Source organism: Mobula hypostoma, chromosome 6 (genome assembly GCF_963921235.1).
Source record: "Mobula hypostoma chromosome 6, sMobHyp1.1, whole genome shotgun sequence".
Taxonomy (NCBI): domain Eukaryota; kingdom Metazoa; phylum Chordata; class Chondrichthyes; order Myliobatiformes; family Myliobatidae; genus Mobula; species Mobula hypostoma.
In genome coordinates, this window is record NC_086102.1 from 61,081,761 (window position 1) to 61,108,828 (window position 27,068).

The 27,068-nt window shown below is 40.0% G+C and overlaps 1 protein-coding gene across 2 annotated transcripts in view; it reads left to right on the forward strand.

Moving 5' to 3' along the window:
• pola1 (polymerase (DNA directed), alpha 1) overlaps positions 1-27,068 on the forward strand; it is a 301,055-nt gene that overhangs the window by 16,122 nt on the left and 257,865 nt on the right. The window contains exons 9-14 of one of the 2 annotated variants that reach the window (XM_063049905.1): positions 3,792-3,936; positions 6,158-6,333; positions 11,803-11,915; positions 22,297-22,413; positions 22,498-22,572; positions 26,570-26,708. In XM_063049905.1, coding sequence (XP_062905975.1) covers positions 3,792-3,936; positions 6,158-6,333; positions 11,803-11,915; positions 22,297-22,413; positions 22,498-22,572; positions 26,570-26,708 — 765 coding nt within the window. The remainder of the gene's footprint in view (positions 1-3,791; positions 3,937-6,157; positions 6,334-11,802; positions 11,916-22,296; positions 22,414-22,497; positions 22,573-26,569; positions 26,709-27,068) is intronic. The other variant, XM_063049907.1, reaches the window with a different exon arrangement.

Genomic DNA, 27,068 nt, shown 5'->3' on the forward strand with positions numbered 1-27,068 from the left:
TGGGGAATTGATTATGTGATTGGGAGCCTGTCTTGTGACCATTGATGTACTAGAGGGACCAGTGCTGGGACCTTTTCTATTTATTTTATACATTAACATTTGAGTTTGATGCGGGATTTCAGGAATGACATGGACACTGGCGGTGGTGTTGACAGTGAGATGAATGGTCTTTGGCTGCAGAATGATGTTGGTGAGTTGGTCAGGGAAATGGCAGATAAAGCTAGGGCTTTACTGTTTGGAGAGAAGGAGGATGAGAGGAGACATGATAGAGGTATACAAGATATTAAGAGGAATAGGTAGTGTGGACAGCCAGTGCCTCTTCCTCAGGGTACTACTGCTCAATACAAGAGGACATGGCTTTAAGGTAAGGGGTGGGAAGTTCAAGAGGGACATTAGAGGAAGGTTTTTTACTCGGAGAGTGGTTGGTGTGTGGCATGCACTGCCTGAGTCAGTGGGTGGAGGCAGATTCACTAGTGAAGTTTAAGAGACTACTGGACAGGTATATGGAGGAATTTAAGGTGGGGGGTTATGTGGGAGGCAGGGTTTGAGGGTTGGCACAGCAATGTGGGCCAAAGGGCCTGTACTGTGCTGTACTATTCTATGTTCTATGAAACAATTTGGAAAATGTGAACTGAGGCATTTTGGTGAGGACAGATGCAGACAACGATCCAATGATCTGAACATTAAATTTTCTAACTTCTGGTAATCTTTGTTCCTGTGTTTTCCAGCCTCATGACCACTTGGGTCCTCTTTATTCCATACCTCCTTTGCCCCCCCCCCCCCCACCTGGGTCTATCTGCCACCTTTTGTCTCCCCATTTTACTCCTTCCATATTTGTCTTTACCTGTCACCCTCAGCCCCTGTCTTGCACTCCACCCTCCCTCTCCTGTCTACCTCCAACTTGGTCTATCTGCTGATCATCCCTCACTCTTTCTTGGTACATCAATCAGCTACCCAGCCCCTGCCTCTCCCCTCTCCCACTCTCTCCTTCACAGTGACCATCCTCCCTCAATGACCTCAATCCTGATCTCCACTTGAGACATTGACCATCCCTTTCTCTCTGCAAATACTGATCCGTTGAGTTTCTCCAGCAGTTTTTTTTTGCTCCATGTCATGCGAATTGCCACACACTAGATCAGGAATTCCCAACCTTTTTTATGCCATGGACCAACACCATGAGTGGACCCCCAGATTGGGAACTCCTGCACTGGACTATAGATAGGAGCATAGTCAATACTCTGATCCTGGAACCTGCAGAGTGAATATCTGTGTTTTTTTCCTCACTCATCTGCTCTAACCTTGGATTTGTGTATTTGTGGCATTCTTCTGCAATTTTTTTGCTGATATTTTGCTAAATTAGGTGCTGAATTCCTTAAAAATGTAACTTCTGTTATGCTAACGACAGGAATTCTGCAGATGCTGGAAATTCAAGCAACACACATCAAAGTTGCTGGTGAACGCAGCAGGCCAGGCAGCATCTATAGGCTGCCTGGCCTGCTGCGTTCACCAGCAACTTTGATGTGTGTTGCTTCTGTTATGCTAGGCAGAGTCGGAGATAAACTAAAACTGAATTTATGGTTGTATACAGTGCCTTAAAGTATTCAGCCCCCACAAGTATTTTCACATCTCACTGTCTCATTTTCTATATTTAAAATATATCGAAGTAGGATTTTTTGAGCTAATCTATAAAACATTGTCCATCATGTCAAATCAAAAGAAAAATTCCAAAGCCTGTCAACAGTTTGCTAAAATATGAAAACCATAATTGTGTGGCTGTAAAAGTATTTTTCCCCTTTGTACTCTAATTACTGCGCTAACTTTCCTCAGTTGCAATCTATTACCTTACCAAGGTAATATACCTTACCAAGTTGTTGATTAGAATATTGGAAGATTACCTGTTTTCAATGAATTCATCAGAGTAAATGCTCCCTCTCTCTGTAAGGTCCAACAGTATGGTGGATTTTCAATAGACCAAATCAAAATGAAAACAAAGGAGCATTCAAGGCAAGTCAGGGAAATGATAATATGGAAGCACAAATCTGGGGAAGAGTACAAGACCATTTCAAAGGCACTGAACATACCTCTGAGCTCAGTGTAGTCCATTGTGAAAAGTGGAAATATTTTGAAACCACAGCCAACACTGCCTAGGTCAGGCTGACTCTCTAAACATAATCGCCGGAGAAGAATGACATTTGTAAGAGAGGCTACTGTGACACCAACATTCACTCTGAGTGAGCTGCAGAAGTCAGTGTCTACAACTGGTGATGAAGTCCATGGCTGTATAATCTCTGAGGCCTTGCACAAAAAGGATATTTATGAAAGAGTGGCAATGAAGAAGCCCTGATTATATAAATAATAAAAAGCATATCCTTGCCCATAAAGACTTTGCAAAGCTTCACCAAGAAGATACTGTTAAAATGTGGTTGGATGAGACTAAAGTGGAACTTTTTGGCCTCAATGTGAAGCAGTACATGTGGCGTAAATCTAATACTGCACATCTGTCAGGTAACACTATCCCTACTGTAAAGTATGGTGGAGGTAGCATCATGCTATGAGAATGCTTTTCAGCATCAGGGGCTGGAAATGTGGTCAGAATTGATTGGAAGATGAATGCTGCTAAATACAGAGAGATCCTAGACTAAAACCTGCTAGCCTCTGCCAGAAGACTTGAGTCGGAGAGAAAGTTCATCTTTCAGCAAGACAGTGACACAGAGCACACTGCCAGATCAACCGTGGAGTGGCTTCAAATGAAGAAAATTAATGTCCTTGAGTGGCTTAGTCAGAGTCATGACTGTATTCAGATCAAACATCTCTGGCAAACCCTCAAAATTGCTGTCCACTGCTGCTCCCCAGCTAACCTGGCACAACTTGAGCAATTTTGCAAGGAGAAATGAGCTAATCTTGTTCCATCACGTTGTGCAAAGCTAATAGAAACTAATCCAAAAAGGCTACTGACTGTAATAGCTCCGAGAATTGGTTCAGCTAAGCAAAGGGGGATGAATACTTTTTAGCTGCTGACATTTCAGTTCTGGAAATGTTAGTTTTTCATGCTTTACAATTTTCCTTGGTTTTTTTTGGGTTTTCTGGGGGGAAAAAAGGAGCATGTGATTCACAAATAAAAATTGTCAGGTAAATTGATCAGCATTGCTGGTTATCATTTATATGAACAAAGGATTGGGCAATGATTATTTTTACAAGGCACTAAGTGGAACATCAGTTCTGTGTTGTGCATGGTTAATGTTAAAGTCGAAGTACTGTTAAGTGGTGGGATTGTTCTCACTAGCAACTCAAATAGGGAGAAAGAACACAAGTGAACTTAGATTTTCATGATGATTCAAGAATATCCATTTTACGTTTTTTTCTTCTTGTATTACTTTTCCCTCCCTCACATCCCACTTTGTACCTCTGTGATTGTTGAATATAGACAAGCTACTGTGGTGTCAAGGAAAATCATTAATTCCCCTTTGATTCTTTTTGCCATTAACTTGCACTGAAGGGTAATCTACATTGACTAATTAACCTACCAGCACATCTTGGGATGTTACAGGGAGAAACTGCAAACCTTGCACAGAAGGCACACAGGATCAGCGTCAGGGTCAGACTGGGCCATCGGAGTTGTGAGGCAGCAAATCTACCAGCTGTGTCGCCATGCCACTGTTGCATGTGAATCTGTGTGCTGCCATGTTTCCTGAGTGGTTCATTTCTAGGAAGATTGTCTTTGCAAAATTCTGTTCAAATCTTTGCTTTGTTTAACTGCTGTACCACGAGTTATAAATTCTGATTTTAATTAGCAGAAGATCCCCAAGTAATGGAGTTGGATGAGGGAGACTTTGATGAACCCATGGACACTGAGCCTATGTCCACTGCAAAAGTAGAAATGGAAGATGTGAAAGCCATCAAAGCTGAAGAACCCAAGAAGGAAGACAAGCCATTCAAGTAAGCCAATTGAAAGAAAGGACTTCTGGAAAATTAATAATGCACTTGTTTTCTTTAGGATATTCTGATAAACAATAGGGATGTATTTACTGATGGGGTTGAATAAAATCTGTTTTTTAGTCTCCTGCAATTGTATTGAGCAGCCATTTTACCAGTTACCAAACAATCAGCCTGTTGCTGGGCCTGGACATATCTCAAGAGGCTAAGATAGTACCCTTGCAGAATTGATCTGGTGCTAATGCTGATAAAGGTTCCTTTTTTAATTAAACCCTCAATTTCAGCTCTTTATTTTCATTTCCAAGCATTGGTTCAAGATGATTTTAGTGTAGTAGGTTTTCTGGGAGAATTCAGTCCAAAGTATGCTGAAGGCTATAAATACCAGTGGAGAGAGCTAGTAGGATCAAGACTCTGCAGATGCTGGAATCTGGAGCAGCCATCTGCTGGCGAAAGTCAGTGTGTCAAGTAGCATCTATTTGGGGAAGGGAAAAAAATTGTCGACAATTTGGACCAGGCCCTGGTGCTGTGTTTCAACCCAAATATCAACAGTTAATCTTCCCACTACCACAGATGCCTCTTGATCTGCTGAATTCTTCCAACAAATTATGAGAAGAGTTTGTAGCTGGCCAGAGTTTATTCTATAGCTCAGAGTGTTGGAGTGTCAGATTTCTCCCTGGTTGAGAAAAATTGCAGCTGCAATTGGTCTAGCTACAGTTTTTCTGAAAAGTTCGTGAAGATTGTCCTGAGAGAATTTCACCAGCATGTAGTGAGTGAACTGATCAATTTTTGGGTATCCTGGATAAGTGAATGCATTGGGTTGAATATCTTTCTGAGGTTTCTGAAGCTGCTTTTCACATAACCCAGTTGGAAATAGAAAGGCTGATCCAGGTTGACAAAATGTTGGAGAATTTCATTTCTAATAAAGGCCCAGTTCTGGTCCTACCTCTCATGGTGCTAATTTGATTACCAAGGTGGTCATTCATGGATTATGGACCTTAGGTTCAAAATTCTGAACAAATTGCCAGACATTTTGGTTATTTTGGAGTCTTTAAATTTGAGTAGTGAAGTTTGAAACAAGCTCAAAATTTTATAGAGAGATTAAAATCCAAAGCTGATGCCAATTACATTGCCTCTCTTTAGAAAGCCTTAATTTTCCCCCTTTTTTTTCTCCTTATGGTAATCCTTTAAACATCTTCACATTTCGAAGGCTTTGACCTGTCAATTTAATTGGAAGATGCATTAATAAAGAAGAATCTTCTCTGTTCTCAACATTCCAGTTTAACGCATCATGCTTTTTCCTTTTGTATTCCATTTGCTTTTGGATATGTATTAGACATTCCTCGAAACTTAGATTATCTGCTGTACCTGTGAACTAGATTTTAATGGGGGTCAACAAAAGCTCTTTGCTCATCCACTATTTTTCCTTATTTATAAAATTATGCGTTTACTTTGAAAACAAATTAGATCGAAGGTTCAGAGGTTCTTTTTATTATCGAAGTATGTATACAGAATACAACTCTGATGTTCATCTTCTCCAGATAGCCATGTAATGCAGAAAACCCATGGAAGTCGTTGAAAGAAAACACAACAACTCCTACCCCCACTGCACAAAAAGAAAATGAAGTAAAATGTGCAGACCTCAAACCCGCAACCTTCCCACCCCTGTGCAAAAATCCAACAGATTGCCCACATGGAAAATCACGAACAAGAATATCAGACCCCAAATCCCCAACCTCTCCCTCGTCCTATGATGTTTTCCCAATATTGAATTTTCTATATCATGGTTTTAACTCTTACGCTATGTATGCCTTTGGAATACCTTCTTTTGCTATCTATTCAGCTTTCTATGCTTCATTACTTGATGCTATCCAATCTCTGTTCCTCAATCCAATCCAAATATACATTGAAAAGCTGAGACTCTGGAACTGATAACTAAGGAAGCTCATTTTACCTCCGACCTCTGAATATTTTCTTCCCCTATTCATTCATTCTCTCTCTCTCTCTCTCTCTCTCTCTCTCTCTCTCTCTCTCTCTCTCATCAGTTCCTTACGCTTGTCAAAAGTTCACCTCTAGATATTTCTGTTCTCATTTTTCCTAATCTCCTAGTTGTAACATTTTTAAAACCATTATTTAATATGAATAAATACAGTATTATTATTGCTGTATTTTATACCTAAAGGAAAATGTTTTGCAAATTTAAAGATTCTGTTTTTGTTCTGGTCAGAAACTCTCCTGTTGTTGAATTTTGTTGGGATCATCTAAACCAAGATGAAAGTGATCCTCAGGTGACTGAAGTACAGGTGGATGCGGGCTGTTTGCCATTAGTAACAGATACAGCAGGAGAGCAAGTCTTTAGATTCTACTGGGTTGATGCTTATGAAGACCAGTATCACCAACCAGGTAATGGCAGTATTGCATAAATAATTGTGGTAAAAACCTGATAACAATAATAATGCTTCCTTTGAATTGTACTGACAGTGACGGTTAGTACTAGCTGTGTACACTTGTTGTGTTTTAATAATTATGTGCTCGAAAGTAAAAATGTTCAGCTTGTGCAAGTTTATGGTTTTTTGTTCTCTTGAACTGTTGATTTGGCCATATTTTTTTGAATTTTTTGCTCTCTTTTAAATGCTGAACCAATCTTGAAGAGGCAGCTTCATGTGCTTTGACCCTTTCCTTAATAACCAAAGGCACTTTAAGGTGACGACATCCCTTGCCTTACTTCCAAACTAGAGGCAACTGACCCCCCCTCCCCCCAAAAGCTCACTATGGATAATTTCCTTCACCTAAGCCTTCCCTGTTTCAGTAGAAATATACATACAGATCCACATATTTCCCTTTTATTCAAATATATTACATCATTGATAACATTTACGTAAGTGCATATTAGAGAGCTTTTATGTTGCCATTGTGAGTACAAGCCTTGTCACTTTGATTATATAAGCATAACATCAAGGTTATTTCATGCATGGCTCTTGTGCAGGATAATCCAAGAGGTTATCTGTCTGCACAAGTTCCTACGTTCTCCCCCCCACCCCCCACCCCCGGAAAGGTCTGTGGAACGGTGTTATACAGCTGTATGGATTGAATGCAAAAGAGACCACTGTATCTCTTTTCAGACTACCTTGGCAGTCATTCTGGGGAGATGATTACGGTCTCATCCCCACTGAATCCATCTTGAGGTCAGTGTGAGGCAGTGCTGTGACTTGTGCACCGCAGGGAGGATCTGACAGGGAAGGCCCTTCTCATCACCTGCCAGGCAGAATCTTCGTTCTTGTTTACAAGTTCTAATGCTGAGGTGTTCTGCCAAATGGTTTTTAAAAGTCTGCACAACAGAATCCATCATCTCCTTATTCCACAGGCTTTTAGTATCTTTCACGTAGACCATCGTTGAATGATTTCTGATCTAACATGCTTGTCTGGATAAAGTGCTTGATCAGTATTTGTGGTAGAATATTGGGAATAATCTTTGGTAATTTTTGTCTTCCCTCTTGCTATGGTTTGACAGGGTGGACATGTGTTACTTTTGCTGTGGTTCAGTTTTTTTAGGTACACAAACATCTTATTAAATCCCACATTGAAATCGCCAAGCTGTCTCTATTGCTCCTTGACAATTAGCTTCTTTCTGTTGTTCATGCACTTGTTGCTGTCTGAAGTGATTTTTTCTGGATTGCAACTTGTGGTTTAATTTCCACCTTTCTATTGCTAATCTGGTTTGCTCATTCTACATGATGATTAAAAATTCTGTTATTTATTGCATTTCTCTTGTTATGTTTTCTAATTTGCTGATTCATACTTTGGTGAAGCATTGTGGTTACCATAAATAGTCATAGGCATACTTTATTGATCCCGGGGGAAATTGGTTTTCATTACAGTTGCACCATAAATAATAAATAGTAATAAACCATAAATAGTTAAATAGTAAAAAGTAAATTATGCCAGGAAATAAGTCCAGGACCAGCCTATTGGCTCAGGGTGTCTGACCCTCCAAGGGAGGAATTGTAAAGTTTGATGACCACGGGCAGGAATGACTTCCTATGACGCTCTGTGTTGCATCTCGGTGGAATGAGTCTCTGGCTGAATGTACTCCTGTGTCTACCCAGTACATTATGTAGTGGATGGGAGACATTGTCCAAGATGGCATGCAACTTGGACAGCATCCTCTTTTCAGACACCACCGTGAGAGAGTCCAGTTCCATCCCCACAACATCACTGGCCTTACGAATGAGTTTGTTGATTCTGTTGGTGTCTGCTATCCTCAGCCTGCTGCCCCAGCACACAACAGCAAACGTAATAGCACTGGCCACCACAGACTCGTAGAACACCCTCAGCATCGTCCGGCAGATGTTAAAGGACCTCAGTCTCCTCAGGAAATAGAGACTGCTCTGACCCTTCTTGTAGACAGCCTCAGTGTTCTTTGACCAGTCCAATTTATTGTCAACTCGTATCCCTAGGTATTTGTAATCCTCCACTATGTCCACACTGACCCCCTGGATGGAAACAGGGGTCACCGGTACCTTAGCTCTCCTCAGGTCTACCACCAGCTCCTTAGTCTTTTTCACACTAAGCTGCAGATAATTCCGCTCACACCATGTGACAAAGTTTCCTACCGTAGCCCTGTACTCAGCCTCATCTCCCTTGCTGATGCATCCAACTATGGCAGAGTCATCCGAAAACTTCTGAAGATGACAAGACTCTGTGCAGTAGTTGAAGTCCGAGGTGTAAACGGTGAAGAGAAAGGGAGACAAGGCAGTCCCCTGTGGAGCCCCAGTGCTGCTGATCACTCTGTCGGACACACAGTGCTGCAAGCACACGTACTGTGGTCTGCCAGTCAGGTAATCAAGAATCCATGACAGCAGGAAAGCATCCACCTGCATCGCTGTCAGCTTCTCCCCCAGCAGAGCAGGGCGGATGGTGTTGAACGCACTGGAGAAGTCAAAAAACATGACCCTCACAGTGCTCGCTGGCTTGTCCAGGTGGGCGTAGACACGGTTCAGCAAGTAGACGATGGCATCCTCAACTCCTAGTCAGGGCTGGTAGGCGAACTGGAGGGGATCTCAGTGTGGCCTGACCATAGGCCGGAGCAGCTCCAGAACAAGTCTCTCCAGGGTCTTCATGATGTGGGAGGTCAATGCCACTGGTCTGTAGTCATTGAGGCCGCTGGGGCGCGGCGTCTTCGACACAGGGACGAGGCAGGACATCTTCCACAGCACAGGAACCCTCTGGAGCCTCAGGCTCAGGTTGAATACATGGTGAAGTACTCCACATAGCTGAGGGGCACAGGCTTTGAGCAGCCTGGTACTGACACCATCCAGTCCTGCAGCCTTGCTTGGGTTGAGACATTTCAGCTATCTTCTCACCTGTTCAGCTATGAAGCCCACCATGGTGGTTTCGTGTGGGAAAGGGGTATATTCATGAGAGCAGGGTGGGGGACTGTGAGGAGGGTAGGAGGGGAGAGTGGAATATGTGTTGGTTGGGGGCCGACAACAGATGGCTCATGTGTGGGATGGGCAGGGGCCACAATGTCAAATCTGTTAAAGAACAAGTTAAGTTCATTGGCCCTGTCCACACTGCCTTCAGCTCCTCTGTTGCTAGTTTGCCGGAACCCAGTGATGGTCCTCATCCCCCTCCAGACCTCTCTCATGTTGTTCTGCTGGAGTTTCCACTCAAGCTTCCTCCTGTACCTGTCTTTACCCTCCCTGATCCTGGCTTTCAGGTCCCTCTGTTTTGCCCTCAGCTCCTCCCTATTTCCATCTCCAAATGCCCTCTTTTTAGCGTTCAGGATGTCCTTAATGTCCTTTGTTACCCATGGCTTTGTTACCCAAAGGAACCAATAAACTAGTCTCACTCATGTTTTCAGCTCTTGATTGTTTCTGAGCTTCACTACCAATTTCACCATGATATTCTGGGTTGTAACCCTTTCTTCCTTTTCCAATTGTTGATGTTTTCTGGGAAAAAAACAGTATCATGGAGTATGTAATTTAGACTGGATCCCTCTGCACCAGTTAGCTTATAACCATATAACAATTACAGCACGGAAACAGGCCATCTCGGCCCTTCTAGTTCGTGCTGAACGCTTACTCTCACCTAGTCCCACCGACCCGCACACAGCCCATAACCCTCCATTTCCTTCCTGTCCATATGTCTATCCAATTTTACTTTAAATGACAGTATCAAACCTGCCTCTACCGCTTCAGCTGGAAGCTCGTTCCACACAGCTACCACTCTCTGAGTGAAGAAGCTCCCTCTCATGTTACCCCTAAACTTTTACCCCCTAACTCTCAACTCATGTCCTCTTGTTTGAATCTCCCCTACTCTCAAAGGAAAAAGTCTATCCGCGTCAACTCTATCTATCCCCCTCATAATTTTAAATACCTCTATCAAGTCCCCCCTCAACCTTCTACGCTCCAAAGAATAGAGACCCAACTTGTTCAACCTTTCTCTGTAACTTAGGTGCTGAAGTCCAGGTAACATTCTAGTAAATCTTCTCTGTACTCTCTCTATTTTGTTGACGTCTTTCCTATAATTCGGTGACCAGAACTGTACATAATGCTCCAAATTTGGCCTTACCAATGCCTTGTACAATTTTAACATTACATCTCAACTCCTATACTCAATACATTGATTTATAAAGGCCAGCATACCAAAAGCTTTCTTCACCACCCTATCCACATGATATTCCACCTTCAGGGAACTATGCACCATTAGTCCCAGATCCCTCTATTCTACTGTATTCTTCTTCAGTGCCCTACCATTTACCATGTAAGTCCTATTTTGATTAGTCCTACCAAAATGTAGCACCTCACATTTATCAGCATTAAACTCCATCTGCCATCTTTCAGCCCACTCTTCTAAGTGGACTAAATCTTTCTGCAAGCTTTGAAAACCTACTTTATTATCCACAATGCTACCTATCTTAGTATCATCTGCATACTTACTAATCCAATTTACCACCCCAACATCCAGATCATTAATGTATATGACAAACACATTGGACCCAGTACAGATCCCTGAGGCTCACCACTAGTCACCGGCCTCCAATCTGACAAACAGTTATCCACCACTACTCTCTGTCGTCTCCCACCTAGCCACTGCTGAATCCATTTTACTACTTCAATATTAATACCTAACGATTGAACCTTCCTAACTAACCTTCCGTGTGGAACCTTGTCAAAGGCCTTACTGAAGTCCACATAGACAACATCCACTGCTTTACCCTTGTCATTCGGGGTCATTTTGTGACATTCACGTACTTGTTAGGCTTTGTGCCTTCCTAGATAATATGTCTACCGTACATGTGCATATGCTCATATAGCCCAACACCTCACTGTATTTATTAGCAAAGTTCAGCTCCAGAATGGTAGGATTGAGAAAATGTATTTGACAGTCCTTCCATTTCATTTCAAAACCAAGCAGACATGGTTAACTCATGGACACAAGAGGTGCTGCAGATGCTGGAAATCCAGAGCAATGTATACAGTGTGCTGGAGGAGCTCAGCAGGTCAGGCAGCATCTAGGAATGTGAATAAACAGTCGATGTTTCAAGCTGAGACTCTTCATTGAGAACTTCTTCATCTTCCCATCTGTAGATGCTCCCTGACCTGCTGAGCTCCTTCAGCTCATTGATAAGGTTAACTCTATCTATCTGCATTATCATCTGTTTGCTGGATTATCATAGGCAGTACTGTGCTATTTGGGCAGTTTATAAGCAGATAGCTTATGTGGGAAAGGTGAGTACCACTGCTTGGAACCAAATGAAACTTGCTTTGTCTTTGTAACCTGTTACAGATCTAATGAAGTGATCTTGCTAATACATGATTATACTCTTTATTGGAAGGTGAATTACTGACCATTTTATGTCTTCCTCAGGAGTGGTTTACCTCTTTGGCAAAGTGTGGATTGAATCAGCAAAATCGTATGTCAGTTGCTGTGTGGCTGTGAGAAATATTGAGCGCACAGTATACCTGTTGCCAAGGGAAAAGGTATGTAATGACTGTTAACTTTTCAAAAACTTGTTTGTAAGATATTTTTTAGTCAATTTATTGAACAACAAGTTTATGTTCACACAATATTATCAACTAAGTTATAGCTTTTTAAAATGTTTGTAATTCTAATTGGGTTTTTAGCTTAAACCTATTTTTATACTGCTTTAAAAACATGAATTTTTAATTATTTGTGATGTTCCCTTAAAATGTCTCTTCAACAAATTGATTTTAAAATCCAATACAATCTAGATCAGAATTTTGCTACAATAGAATATAAAAGTTCTAAGTAAATTTATTATCAATGTACACATGTATCATTTTATACAACCTTGAAATTTGTTTTCTTGTGGGCATACTCAATAATCCAATAACCATGATAGAATCAATGAAAGACCGCACCCAACAGGTACAATAAGTATTGAGAATATGAGATAAAGAGTCCTTGAAAATGATTCCATAGGTTGTGCGAATAGTTCAGTGCTGGGGTGACTGAAGATGAGTTAAATTATCCCCTCTGGTTCAGGAGCATGATAGTTGAAGGGTAATAACTGTTCCTGAACCTGGTTGTGCGAGTCCTGATGCTCTTGTATCTTCTTCCTGATGGCAACAGTGAGAACAGAGCATGGCCTGGGTGGTGGTGGTGTTCCCTGATGATGGACGCAACTTTCTGTGCTGATGTGCTCAATGGTGGGAAGGGCTTTACCCGTGATGGACTGCACCATGCTCAGTACTACATCATCTGTGAAAAGTAAATGCAGTTTGGCCCCTCAAAAAGGACAAGATTCATCTTCTATCTCAATATTATTTTCCTGTCCTAAATCTGATTACTCTAAATTCCAGAGGTCTATTGAATTCTGTTTTGAAAATCAATCATGGAACCTCTAGGAAGCTCCAGGCCAAAGGGTTTCCAAAGATTCACCACCCTCCGAGTAATGAAACTTCTCACTTGAATTCTGTATTTTACCCCTTATTTTGAGACAAATTCCAGGTTCTAGACTCCTGAACCAGTGAAAGCACCCTTCTCCGAATAATTGTGTTGAGCCCTTGGAAAATTTGTATGTTTAAATGAGTCACTTCTCATTCTTCTTAACGCTAGAGAACAGAAGCGTAGCCAACTTAATTTTCTTATATGACCCTGTGATCTCTGTTAGAACATAATTCAAGAGGTGAACCCTTGCAAGACGTCAGGCCCTAATGGTGTACCTGTGGGCATTGAAAACCTGTGCCAACCAGCTGGTGGGAGTGCTCAAGGATGCCTTCAATCTCTCACTGCTGCAATTGGAGAGCAGGGTGAGCTGCATCAATGACTATTACCCAGTTGTACTCACATCTACTGTGATGAAGAGTTGGTAGGTTGGTCATGACCAGAATCAACTCCTGCCTAAGCAGGGACCTGGACCCCCTAAAATTTGCCTATAGCCACGATAGGTCCACAGCGTATGCAATCTCAGTGGCTGTCCACTCGGCCTTGGGTCACCTTGACAATAGCAATACCTATGTCAGCCTGCTGTTTATTGATTACAGCTCAGCATTCAACACAATCATACTCTTATTTCTAATCAACAAGCTCCAAAACCTTGGCCTCTGTACCTCCCTCTGCAACTGGATCCTTGACTACACGTCAGAACATATTTCAAGAGGTGAGCCCTTGCAAGATGTCAGGCCCTAATGGTGTACCGGAAGGCATTGAGGATCCGTGCAGTCACTGTATATCGGAAATAACATCTCTTCTACGCAGCCAGTCGACACTGGGGTACTTCAAGGATGCGTGCTTAGCCCACTGCTCTACTCTCTCTACACCCAAACTGTATGGCTGGATACAGCTCAAATGCCATCTCTAAATTTGTCAATGAGACAACTATTGTTGGCAGGATTTCAGACGGTGATGAGGAGGCATACAGGAGCGAGATAGAGCAATAACCTTGCACTCAATATCAGTAAGACCAAGGAATTGATTGTCGATTTCAGGAAGGAGAAGTCGAGGGAACACACTCCATCCGTATCGAGGGATCAGCAGTGGAAAGGGTGAGCAGTTTTAAGTTTCTGGGTGTCACGATCTCTGAAGATCTTTCCTGAGCCCACCAAATTAATGAATTTACAAAGAAGGCACATGAGTGGCTATATTTCATTCGGAATTTGAGGAGACACCATATGTCACCAAGGACACTCACAAATTTCTATAGATGTACAGTGGAGAGCATTCTGTCACTATCAGGTATGGAGGGGCCATTGCACAGGATCAGAAATTGCTGCAGGAAGTTGTAAACTCAGCCAGCTCCATCGTGGGTACTAGCCTCCCCAGCATCGAGGATATCTTCAAAAGGCGATGCCTCAGAAAGGTGGCATCCATCATTCAGCACCCCCATCTCCCAGGATGTGCCTTCATCTCATTGCTACTATCAAGGAGAAGGTACAAGAGCCTGAAGACACACACTCAACGTTTCAGGAACAGCTTCTTCCCCTGCACCATCAGATTTCTTTCTTTCTTTTTAAATCTTTTTATTGAATAAGTATACGAAAAGGTAAGCCATATAGGCACTAATACACTGTTAGAATATAATAAAATTACAGAAGATATTAATACAAAAAAAATACTACAAACAATGTAACTTAAACATAACGTACCAAGGTAACATAATAGTATACTAATTTTTATATATATATCAATAGAGAAAAGTAAAAAAAAAACCCCAAAAAAACCCCACCGTGCAACTAACTAAAAGCAAAGCAAAGCAATGGGCTAACTTGAAACCAAACAGAGTTTAAAAAAAACTTAAAATCACGTCCTCAATCCCGACCTCCATTAAAAACAGTAAAAAAAACAAGAAGGGTATATATTACATTAAATGAAAATATTGAATAAAAGATCTCCAAGTCTGTTCAAATTTAAATGAGGAGTCATAAAGATTGCTTCTAATTTTCTCCAAATTCAAGCATAATATCGTCTGAGAAAACCAAAAAAAGGTAGTTGGAGCATTAAGCTCTTTCCAATGTTGTAAGATACATCTTTTCGCCATTAAAGTAAGAAATGCAATCATTCTACGGGCTGAAGGGGAAAGATTACTGGAAATTTTAGGTAGTCCAAAGATAGCAGTAATAGGGTGAGGAGAGATATCTATATTCAATACCTTGGAGATAATATTAAAAATGTCTCTCCAAAAAGTTTCCAGAGTAGGGCAAGACCAAAACATATGAGTTAAAGAGGCTATCTGCCCCGGACATCTATCACAAAAAGGATTAATATGAGAATAAAAGCGCGCTAACTTATCTTTGGACATATGTGCTCTATGAACAACTTTAAATTGAATTAGGGAATGGTTAGCACAGATAGAGGAAGTATTGACTAATTGTAAAATCTGCCCCCAGTCATCCACGGAAATGATAAACCCCAATTCCTGTTCCCAATCTACCCTAATCTTATCAAATGGAGCTTTCCTAAGTTTCATAATAATATTATAAATCATAGCCGATGCACCTTTCTGACATGGATTAAGGTTAATTATAGTATCTAAAATGTATGTAGGAGGAAGCATTGGAAAGGAAGAAAGTATAGTACTTAGGAAATTTCTAACTTGTAGATATCTAAAAAAATGTATTCTTGATAAGTTATATTTATTAGATAATTGTTCAAAAGACATAAGGGAACCATCTAAAAATAAATCCAAAAACCGTGAAATACCCTTCGTCTTCCAAATTTGAAAAGCACGATCCGTAAAAGAGGGAGGAAAAAATATGTTACCTAAAATAGGAATCGCTAACCCAAATTGATTAAGATCAAAAAATTTTCTGAATTGAAACCAAATACGTAAGGTATATTTAACTATCGGGTTAGACACCTGTTTAAGGCGTTTCAAATCAAAAGGAAGAGAGGAACCTAAAATAGAGCCAAGTGTATAACCCTGAACAGATTGTAATTCCAATGCTACCCATTTAGGAATGGATAGTATATCCTGGTCAAGTAACCAGAATTTCACATGTCGAATATTAATTGCCCAATAATAAAATCTAAAGTTAGGTAATGCTAAGCCTCCACCTCTCTTAGCTTTCTGTAAATGTATTTTACCCAGTCTCGAGTTTTTATTTTGCCAAATAAATGAAGAAATTTTAGAGTCGACTTTGTCAAAAAAAGATTTTGGAACAAAGATTGGTAATGCCTGAAATATATATAAAAATTTTGGCAAAAAAAACATCTTAACTGCATTAATATGACCAATCAAAGTTAAATATAAAGGAAACCATTTAGATGAAAGTTGAATAATATGGTCTATTAATGGTAAAAAGTTAATCTTAAATAAATCTTTGTATTTACAAGTAATTTTAATCCCAAGATATGAAAAATAATTATTAATCAATTTAAATGGAAAGTTATAATATAAGGGAAGTTGTTTATTAATCGGAAAAAGTTCACTCTTACTAAGATTTAATTTATAACCTGAAAAAAGACCAAATTGTGCTAATAGCTCTAAAACAGCCGGGATGGATTTTTGGGGATTAGAAATATATAAAAGTCATCAGCATAAAGTGATACTTTATGGGACTTTAAGCCCTGAGTTATCCCAGTAATATTTGGAGATTCTCGAATGGCAATTGCAAGAGGTTCTGATGCAGTATCAAATAATAAAGGACTAAGAGGACAACCTTGTCGAGTACCTCGAAAAAGAGGGGAAAAAAGGTGAACTTAAAGAGTTAGTACGGACCGAGGCCACAGGAGAATGATATAACAGTTTAATCCAGGGTATAAATTTCGAGCTAAAATTAAACATTTCAAGCACCTTAAATAAATAAGGCCATTCTACTCTATCAAAAGCTTTCTCAGCATCTAAAGAGATAACACACTCAGGAACATTTTGTGAGGGAGTATAAACAATATTTAACAGTGTGCGAATATTATAAAAAGAGTAACGACCTTTAATAAAACCCGTTTGGTCTTCCGAAATAATAGAAGGAAGTACTTTTTCTAATCTATTTGCTAATAATTTAGAAAAAACTTTAGAATCAACATTTAATAAAGATATTGGTCTATAAGATGCACATTGAGCAGGATCTTTATCCTTCTCTAATATTAGAGAAATTGACGCTCTATTGAAAGATTCAGGAAGTTTACCAAGTTTTAATGAAGCCTCAAAAACCCTACAGAACCAAGGGATTAATGAAGGAGCAAAACATTTATAAAATTCTACGGTAAACCCATCAGGGCCAGGAGCTTTCCCCAAATTCATAGAGAAAATAACATTCTTAATCTCATCCGTGGTAATGGGAGTATCTAACATAGAAGACATATCCTGTGAAATCTCAGGGAAGGCTAGATTATCTAAAAAATCATTCATATATTTAGAATCTCGAGGAGACTCTGATTGATATAAGGAAGAGTAAAAATCACAGAAGGTTTGATTAATCCCCACATGATCAAGTATCAGTCGGTCATTTTGGTTATAAATCTGATTAATTTGAGATTTAGCATAATTAGACTTCAGTTGATTAGCCAACAGTTTGCCAATTTTGTCACTGTGTACATAAAATTCACTTCTTGTTTTCTTTAATTGGTTTACAATCGAGGACGAGAGTAATAAACTGTGTTCCATTTGAAGTTCAGTTCTTTGTTTATATAACTCCTCAGAAGGAGCTATAACATATTTCTTATCAATTTCCTTAATCTTGTCCACAATTACCATCTCCTCCTGCTTCAGCTTCTTCCTCAAAGCAGCAGAATACGAGATAATCTGACCACGAATATAAGCTTTAAAAGTGTCCCAAAGAATGTTGACAGAAATATCCTCTGTATAGTTAATTGCAAAAAAAAGATCAATCTGTTCATTCATAAAGTTAACAAAGTCCGAGTCCTGAAGCAACAGCGAATTAAAACGCCATTGTCTATTATTTTGTATATTGGCCAGAATTTTAATAGAAAGCTTAAGTGGAGCATGATCCACAATGGTTATAGAGTCATAATCACATTTAATCACTGAAGAAATAAGACGAGAATCAATAAACAAATAATCAATTCTTGAATAGGAATGGTGAACATGTGAAAAAAAAAGAAAAATCTTTTTCCTGAGGATGCAAAAAACGCCAAATGTCCGTCGACCCAGAATCAGAAAGGAATGAATTAATCAAAGTTGCAGATTTATTAGGTAAGGTCCGTAGAGGAGCCGAACGGTCAAAAGCTGGAGACAAACAGGTATTAAGATCTCCGCCCCAGATCAATGAAAACTCATTCAAATTCAGGAACTGATTAAATAATGATTTATAAAATTCCGGACAGTCCATATTAGGAGCATAGACATTAACCAAAACTACTTTTTTATTTAAATAGTAGACCATTAACCAATAGAAATCTACCATTCGGATCAGAAATAATATCATGTTGTATAAAAGTAACTGAGGAGTCTATAAAAATAGAGGCACCTCGAATCTTAGCATTGGAGTTTGAATGAAACTGTTGTTCCTTCCAGAATTTAAAAAAACGTAGTCTGTCCCCCCTCCACACATGGGTCTCTTGTAAAAATAAAATTTGTGCTTTAAGTCTCCGGAACACTTTAAAAACTTTTTTCCTTTTAATAGGATGATTAAGACCATTAGTATTTCAGGAGACAAAATTAGTAATAGACTTCATAAACCCTAAAGTCAACCTGCAACAAGGAGGATTGATGATAGGCTCGACCCACGAACCCGGAAAGGGAACAGAACATACAAGAGATACTGGGAAGAAGAACGCAACCAATACTTCAATAATGTATATAGCCCAAGAAGAAGGAAACTAAAACGTGAAGCCCCTCCCACCACCCCCCACCCCATGACCCCAAGGCTAAATCTAACGCAGACCAGCCCGAAAGAAGCAAGCACTAAAACTACCCCCATGACTTCCGGTATACGCTCCCTAAAAAAAGTGTAAATATAAAAAAGATCAGCTGATTATAAAACAGTAAAAGAATAAAAAAAAGATAACTCAATTAAAATAAACACATAATATAACAGAATAAAAGCCAGAAAATATAAAAAAAACCGCAATAAACCCCAGACCCATGAGTAAACAAAACAACAAAAAAAAATGAAATTATTAACATAAACTAGTTATAAAAACCTACAAAACAAAATAGATGTAAAAAAACTACAAAATTTAAGGCCACAAAGGAAATACGTAAAATGACGGTGAGGAAGTAACCACCCAGAATCCCCTGGGAAAAAGAAAGAAATGACGCAGTTAAAAAGAAAGTTTAGCAACCATATTAAATAATCAAAAATAAACTTTTCTGCCCAAATAGGGCAAAAAAAAATTAAGACCGACAAATTCACAGCCTCCGATCAACGGAGATAGTTAAAAAATTACGATTAAGATGTTGAAGGTGAAAATTGATCCAGATAACTCTGGGCATCCGATGGAGATTCAAAAAAACGGAGGGCTTCATCCAGCATACGAATCCTTAAACGTGCAGGGTAAAGCAGCGCTGGTTTTAAATCCATCTTGTAGAGTTCCGACATCACAGATCTATAACGAACCCATTGATCCCGGTTTGGTTTACTGAAATCCTCCACGAATCGGAACTTAAGATCCAGAAAATCAATGTACCCTTTAGATCAAACGAAACAGTTTCTCCTTGTCTTGAAAGTAATGAAAATGTAAAATGACATGTCCAGGTTTATCTGACCTAGGCGAGTATGATGGAACTCTGTGAACATGATCCAATAACGGTGGTTGGTCAGGAAATACAGTAGGAAATGCATCTTATAAAAGTTGAGAAAAATACTTCATAGGGTTATCGGATTCAACAGCTTCACGCACCCCAATCATTCGAAGATTCTGCCGTCGCATTCTGGATTCTAAGTCAGAGTTTTTAAAGGTCAGAAAGTAGAGTTTCTTCTTCATTACATTAATTGTTTCTTCGATTTTCTCCATCTTGAGCTCACTTTATTGCGTGGATTTTTGAAGATCAGATATAGCCGACCGATGTTCCGTAATAGATATCTGTATCTTCTCGATTGAATCGGCAATTTTCTGGAAACTAGTTGAAATTTTCCTTTGAATTAGCTCCGATATAGCTTTCAAAGTCACCGGTGGTTCAGTCGGAGGGGAATCGGTACCTTTCGGTCTAACCGGAGGTTTGCCATCCTTCCTGTTTTTTCCATTCTTAGACATAGCAGACCTTAAACGCATCCAATTATCGAAGAGCCCAATTTGTTTCAAAGTATTGTAAAAGTTGATGCCTTAATGGTTAATTAAAATATAGCTGATCATAAGAAGAAAAACTCAGAGGTAATGGAGCGAGTCAAGAACGTGACTTCACTCCATGAGCGCTACCGGAAGTCCTCCATCAGATTTCTGATTAGACATTGAACCCCATGAGCACTACCTCATTATTTTTGTTTCTTTTGCATTGCTTATTTAATCTATTTTTTATATGTACTTATTTTAATTTATAGTTTTTCCAAAAATTTTTTATTTATTGAAGTGTACTGCTGCCGCAAAACAACAAATTTCGAGACCTATCCCAGTGATGTTAAACCTGATTCTGATTCTGAGCTGTCACCACAACAGCCAATTTGGTGAACTATTCCTGCGTCTCATCTTGTACAGGGGTACCCAACTTTTTTTTCTGCTATGGACCCCTTCCATTAACCGAGGGGTCCACGGACCCCATGTTGGGAACCCCTGATCTTGTATATCCTTTCTCTTTAGGTTAGGAAAACAAAGTTATTCACATGAGTCTAGGTCTTTCATAGTTGTAGTAAGATATCCCTCTGGTTGTATTCAAATCTTACAACAGTTATAAGCCAATGAAACATTTGACTATCTAACTCTCCTTTTGTACCTGCATGTTACTTTCCAGTGCCTTGTATACAAGAGCACACTGGTCCCACCCAATGTTAGTGCTTCTCAGTCTTTCTCCATTTAAATAGTAGTCACTATTTCAGATTCTTGTACTGAGAGGAATAACCCTACGTTATTCTACGCTGTACGCCACTTGCCACTTTGTTGCCTCCTCATCACAGTGTCCTTATTTTCTTGACCTCTCCACATTCTCACTGCCACTCGTGTTCTGACTTAGTATTGGTTTATCAGCAATTGATTTGGGCCCCAGAACCAAATCATTAATGTAGAACCTAGTTAACAATTCTTGTGGTGTCTCACCGCCTGCCAATCTGAAGTACCTGTTATTTTGATATATTAACAAAATACGTGAAGATCTGATCACATTTTAGGTCACATTTATGCAGAAATAGAGAAAATTCTACAGGGTTCACAAACTTTCTTGCAATGTCAAACATGATTTCCCTTTCGTAAATCCCTCTAGACTCTGCTGGACCATATTGTTAATGTAGGTATCTTGATATTCCATTATAAATTTCAACATATACACAACTGCTTCTGTCAGGCCAACGGATCAGAACTCCCTTTTTTCTCTCTGCTACCCTTCCTTTCTGAACTACTAAGGTAGCTTTGCTGCTCCTCCAGTCAATAGAAAACATTCCAGAATGTACAGAATTTCAGAAGCTGGAAACTAGAGCTCCCACTATCTGAATGACTAGCTCTTTGAAAGTTCTGGAATGCAGGTCATCTTGTCCTTTTTAAATCAAATTTTAAGCTCATTATCTGCTTTAACAATATTTCTTTAATAGTTTTAATTTATTATGTATTTGCATTGTATCCTTGACTCTCCAGTGAAAAGTCAATTTACTCATAAATATAATATCAAAAGAATAAAAATGTAGCTAGAAATGTCTCCCATTAAAAGCAGGATCATTTCCTCCAGAGAAATGCAGTAAGTGAAGAATGATTTGTTGTGCTCAATACCAATTGTAGTCACTTATGAACATGAAATTCTGTGATGCTGAAAATTTTGAACAAAACACACAAAATGCTGGAGGAACTCAGCAAGTCAGGCAGCATCTATGGAGAGGAATAAGCAGTTTCAGGCTGAGACCTGAGTAAGTTTGATTGAGAGGCCAAGTCTCTAATGATTTGTAGTCTTGCCAGCATTGGCAATTTCAGCACTTCAACACTTTACAATTAATGCCAAAGGAGTTTTGGTGTTAATCTTGACAATGAGACTTTGTCTCCTGATCAAACAACAAAGCATCACATGGTTCTGACTGAAGAATAGGCCTCAAACTGTCCTAAAACTCTGGTTTGAAAGGTGAGCAATATACTTGTTCTTTGCTGCTTTTAATATTCAGGAAGTGTTGTGCTGTGTGCAATCCTAGTTTGTTTACATTTTTTGGATCTCTTGCTGTTCAGTGTATGAGAACTTGGGTCAATACGTTTTACATTATTGACATGAACTAGAGAGAGTGACCTTTCCAATTTAAATTAAGTTGCTTCTAATGTTTTCTTGAAAATGATAATCATTGAATTTATGTACTATGTGTGATTTCTTTTCAGCGCACAAATCTTAAAACTGGAGAGGATACAGAAACGGCCGTAGGTTTAGCGGATGTTTATCAGGAATTCAGTGAAGCGATTGCTGAAAGATACAAAATAATGAAATTCAAATCAAAGGTTGGTTAATGCATCGCTGACCAGAATTCATTTGATCCTTGGTACCTCATGACTTTACTGATGTGGTTATGTTTTAATTTTTAGAAAGTGGAGAAAAAGTATGCTTTTGAAATTCCAGACATCTCTGAAAATTGTGAATACTTAGAAGTCAGATATGCAGTGAGTATACTGAAATGTCTCAGTTATCCAAATGCAATCTTTATATTCACTGGATGGTTGTAGTTGCTAATCTCTAACCACCATTACAGTTTTGCGAGCCGCCATCTGGAACTGATGCATGTTGATAATGACACCCTCATGATGTTGTTGGATAAGGAGTTCCAGTGATGGTGATTAAATTTTACAGTCAGGATAGCGTGTGACTTTCAGATGGTGGAGTACCTGTGCATCTTCTGTCCTGGTCCTTCTTGCTTTTAGGGATCAGAAGATTGGGAGATGATGTTAAGGAAATCCTTGTGGCTATGATGGATTTTGCGGTTGGCACGCACTCAGCCACAGTCTTCTTGTGGTGGAGAGAGGGAAAAAAAGTGCTTGCGGTGTCAGTTGTGCAAACAGCTTTGTCTGGTGTTCAGGTTCTTCAACATTTTGGGAAGAGGCAGATATTCTATGGCACTGCTGACTTGTGCTTTGTAGATAATTGACAAGCTCTGTGGTGTTTCCAGATGAGCCACTTCTTACAGAACACTGGCCTTGTACCCACAATATGTATGTGATTGGCCCAATTAGATTTCCGGTCAATGGTGGCTTCGAAGATGTTGTTGGTGAGGTACCTGCTGATAGTAATGCCATTGACTGTAAATTTAAGGGCTTAGCTGTTCTCTTTATGCTGATGGTCATTACTGGTGGGGTGTTTTGACAGTTTAGTTCTGTGTTCTATTTCTGATATTCAGGATTTTATCAAAAAACCTGAAAACTCTTAGTGAATTCTTGCCTGGTGGTTCTGTACAAGCTTGTACAGTGAATATTTCATTGCTATGTTACTGCTTTAAGATTACTTCTAGATGGAGAAGTGTGGTCCTTGCAGGAGTGTATTAAATTGGAACAGGAAATTGGTATGGTCCCCCTAAATTCGAAGAACTTTCTATAGCGGCATGATTGAGAGGATCCTGACTGGCTTCATCACTGCCTGGTATGGGAACTGTACTTCCCTCAATTGCAGGACTCTGCAGAGAGTGGTGCGGGCAGCCCAGCGCATCTACAGACGTGAACTTCCTGCTATTCGAGATATTTACAAGGACAGATGTGTAAAAAGGGCCCGAAGGATCATTGGAGACACGAGTAACCCCAACCACAAACTGTTGCAGCTATCTACCATCCGGGAAATAGTGGGCCAGATAAATGCCATAGAATACTTGATATATGGAAACTATCCATTTAAATACATCTAGTTATGTTTTGCCTCAAATTAATAACATATGCTAGAAAATCATTTGTACTTAACCAAGGATGCCAATTAGTAATCAAAGAACTCAGTTTAGTTTTTCTGCCCCACCATTGCTGGTGCCCCATCAGTTGTGATGATTCTAAGGGAAGGGATTTATGAGCAACTGGAAAACCATGGCCTAATTAGGGACAGTCAGCATGGCTTTGTGTGCAGCAAATCATGCTGTAGTAAATTGATTGAGCTTTTCGAAGAAATGACGAAGGTGATTGATGAAGGTAGAACTGTGGATGTTGTGTACATAGATTTTAGAAAGATATTTGACAAGGACCCTTGTGGGGGCTCATCCAGAATATTAAGGTGCACTGGGTACATGGTGAATTGGCTGTTTGGAATCAGAGTTAGCTTGTCCATAGAAATCAGGGTGGTGGTTAATGGATTTATTTTGGCTGGACGTCTGTGACCTGTGTTCCAAAGAGATCCGTATTTGTAACTCTGCTATTTGTGACGCGTGTAGATGACCCAGATGAAAACTTTGAAGGGCGGGTTAGTAAGTTTATAGACATTACAAAGATTGGTGGTGGTGTGGATAGTGTAGAAGACCCGCAAAGGATACAGTTGGATATAGGTCAGTTGCAGATATGTGCAGCGAAATGGTAGATGGTGTTTAACCTGGCCAAATGAGGTGTTGCATTTTGGGAAATCAAATGCAAAGGGACAGATTGTTAAAAGCAAGACCCTTACCATCATTGGTGTGCAGAGGGATCTTGGGGTTCAAGTCATTTGCTGCATGTTGATAGTGTGGTTTAAAATAAGGCAAATGTCATGCATACCTTTCTCAATCAAGGAGTTGAGTCAGGAGCTGTGTTGCAGTTTTATGAAACTCCTGTTAGGCTGCCTCTGGAGTATTGCATTCAATTCTGATCGCTCCGTTATTGGAAGGATGCAGGTGGAGGCTTTGGAGAGGGTGCCAAAGAGGTTTGCAAGGTATCTGTCTGAATTGTAAGGCATCTGCTATAAGAAGAGGTTGGACAAACTTGGGTTGTTTTCTCTGGAGTGGAAGAGACTGGGGTTTACAAGATTATGAGAGGCATAGACAGACAGCCATTATATTTTTTCCTTTTGGTCTTATAAGACAATTAAATAGTCTGCTAGTACAATAAGGTGGCTATTTAGCATTTCAATCTTTCTTGTAATGGTCTTGTACCTGATTGATTACCTGTACTGCACTTTCTGTGTAGCTGTTGCAATTTATTCGGCATCGTTATTGTTTTACCTTGTTCTACATCTGTGCACTTTGTAATGATCTGATCTGTCCGAACAATATGTAAGACAAGCTTTTCACTATATCTCAGTGTATGTGACAATGATAAACCTATGTATTTAATGTATTTTAATGATTCAGTATATTTAATGTATTCCCAGGGTCAAAATATCTAATACTAAGGGACATTCATTTAAGGTGAGAGGTGGTAATTTCAAAGGAGGAGTGCAGGGTAAATTTTTACGTGGTGGGTGTCTGGAAATTGCTGCCGGAGTGGTGGTGGAGGCAAATGCAGGAGATATTTTCGACGCAAACAACAGGAATTCTGCAGATGCTGGAAATTCAAGCAACACACATCAAAGTTGCTGGTGAACGCAGCAGGCCAGGCAGCATCTCTAGGAAGAGGTACAGTCAACGTTTCAGCCGAGACCCTTCGTCAGGACTAACTGAAGGAAGAGTTGGTAAGAGATTTGAGAGGGGGAGGGGGAGATCCAAAATGATAGGAGAAGACAGGAGGGGGAGGGATGGAGCCAAGAGCTAGACAGGTGATTCGCAAAGGGGATATGAGAGGATCATGGGACAGGAGGCCTGGGGAGAAAGACGGGGGGGGGGAACCCAGAGGATGGGCAAGGGGTACAGCCAGAGGGACAGAGGGAGAAAAAGGAGAGAGAGAAAGAAAGCATGTGTATAAAAATAAATAACGAATGGGGTACGAGGGGGAGGTGGGGCATTAGCGGAAGTTAGAGAAGTCAATGTTCATGCCATCAGGTTCATGCCATCATCTATACAGTATACTCCTCTACTGTAAAGATGAAGCCACACTCAGGTTGGAGGAACAACACCTTATATTCCGTCTGGGTAGCCTCCAACCTGATGGCATGAACATTGACTTCTCTAACTTCCGCTAATGCCCCACCTCCCCCTCGTACCCCATCCGTTATTTATTTATATACACATGTTCTTTCTCTCTCTCTCCTTTTTCTCCCTCTGTCCCTCTCACTATACTCCTTGCCCATGCTCTGGGTTTTTTCTCCATCCCCCTTTTCCTTCTCCCTGGGCCTCCTGTCCCATGATCCTCTCACATCCCTTTTGCCAATCACCTGTCCAGCTCTTGGCTCCATCCCTCCCCCTCCTGTCTTCTCCTATCATTTTGGATCTCCCCCTCCCCCTCCCACTTTCAAATCTCTTACTAACTCTTCCTTTAGTTAGTCCTGATGAAGGGTCTCAGCCTAAAACATCAACTGTACCTCTTCCTAGAGATGCTGCCTGGCCTGCTGCGTTCACCAGCAACTTTGATGTGTGTTGCCAGATATTTTCGACAGTCTCTTAGAATGTGCAGAGAATGGAGGGATATGGGCATAGTGTAGGCAGAAGGAATTTATTTAGTTAGGCATCTAATTACTAGTTTAATTATTTTGGCACAACATTGTGGGCTGTTGGGCCTGTTTTGTGCTCTACTGCTCTGTGATAGTTGGTGAAACTTGTCTAACTGCTGCTGTTTCTTGCCGTAGGCTGACCTGCCTCCGCTTCCTTCTGACTTGAAAGGGGAAACATTTTCACACGTGTTTGGCACCAATACTTCGAGTCTTGAACTTCTGCTCCTCAACCGGAAGATCAAGGGACCAAGTTGGCTGGAATTCAAGTCTCCACGTGAGATACCTGATTTTTCTTTAAACTGTTTCATCTAGTTAAAGAAAAGAACTATTATCTATGCACTGCCTCTTGACTTTAACCCACCCCAAATGCTACACAACAAACAGTGTTTGTAAATTATCATTTAGTTTTGTAACAGTAGCAACATGGCAGCCAATTTATACAGAGCAAGGTGCCACTAAGATAAAATGTCATGTTGATTGTAGAATTAATAGAATGCAGTATCCTGTCATTTTCAAATATAAGAGATCTAATGGCATCCATTAAAGATATTGTGTAGCATCTCAGTTTACCATTTTGTCTGAAAGAGCAAACTTTTTTTCTACCATTTTCTTGCCTTTCTCGGCTAAAGTTTCA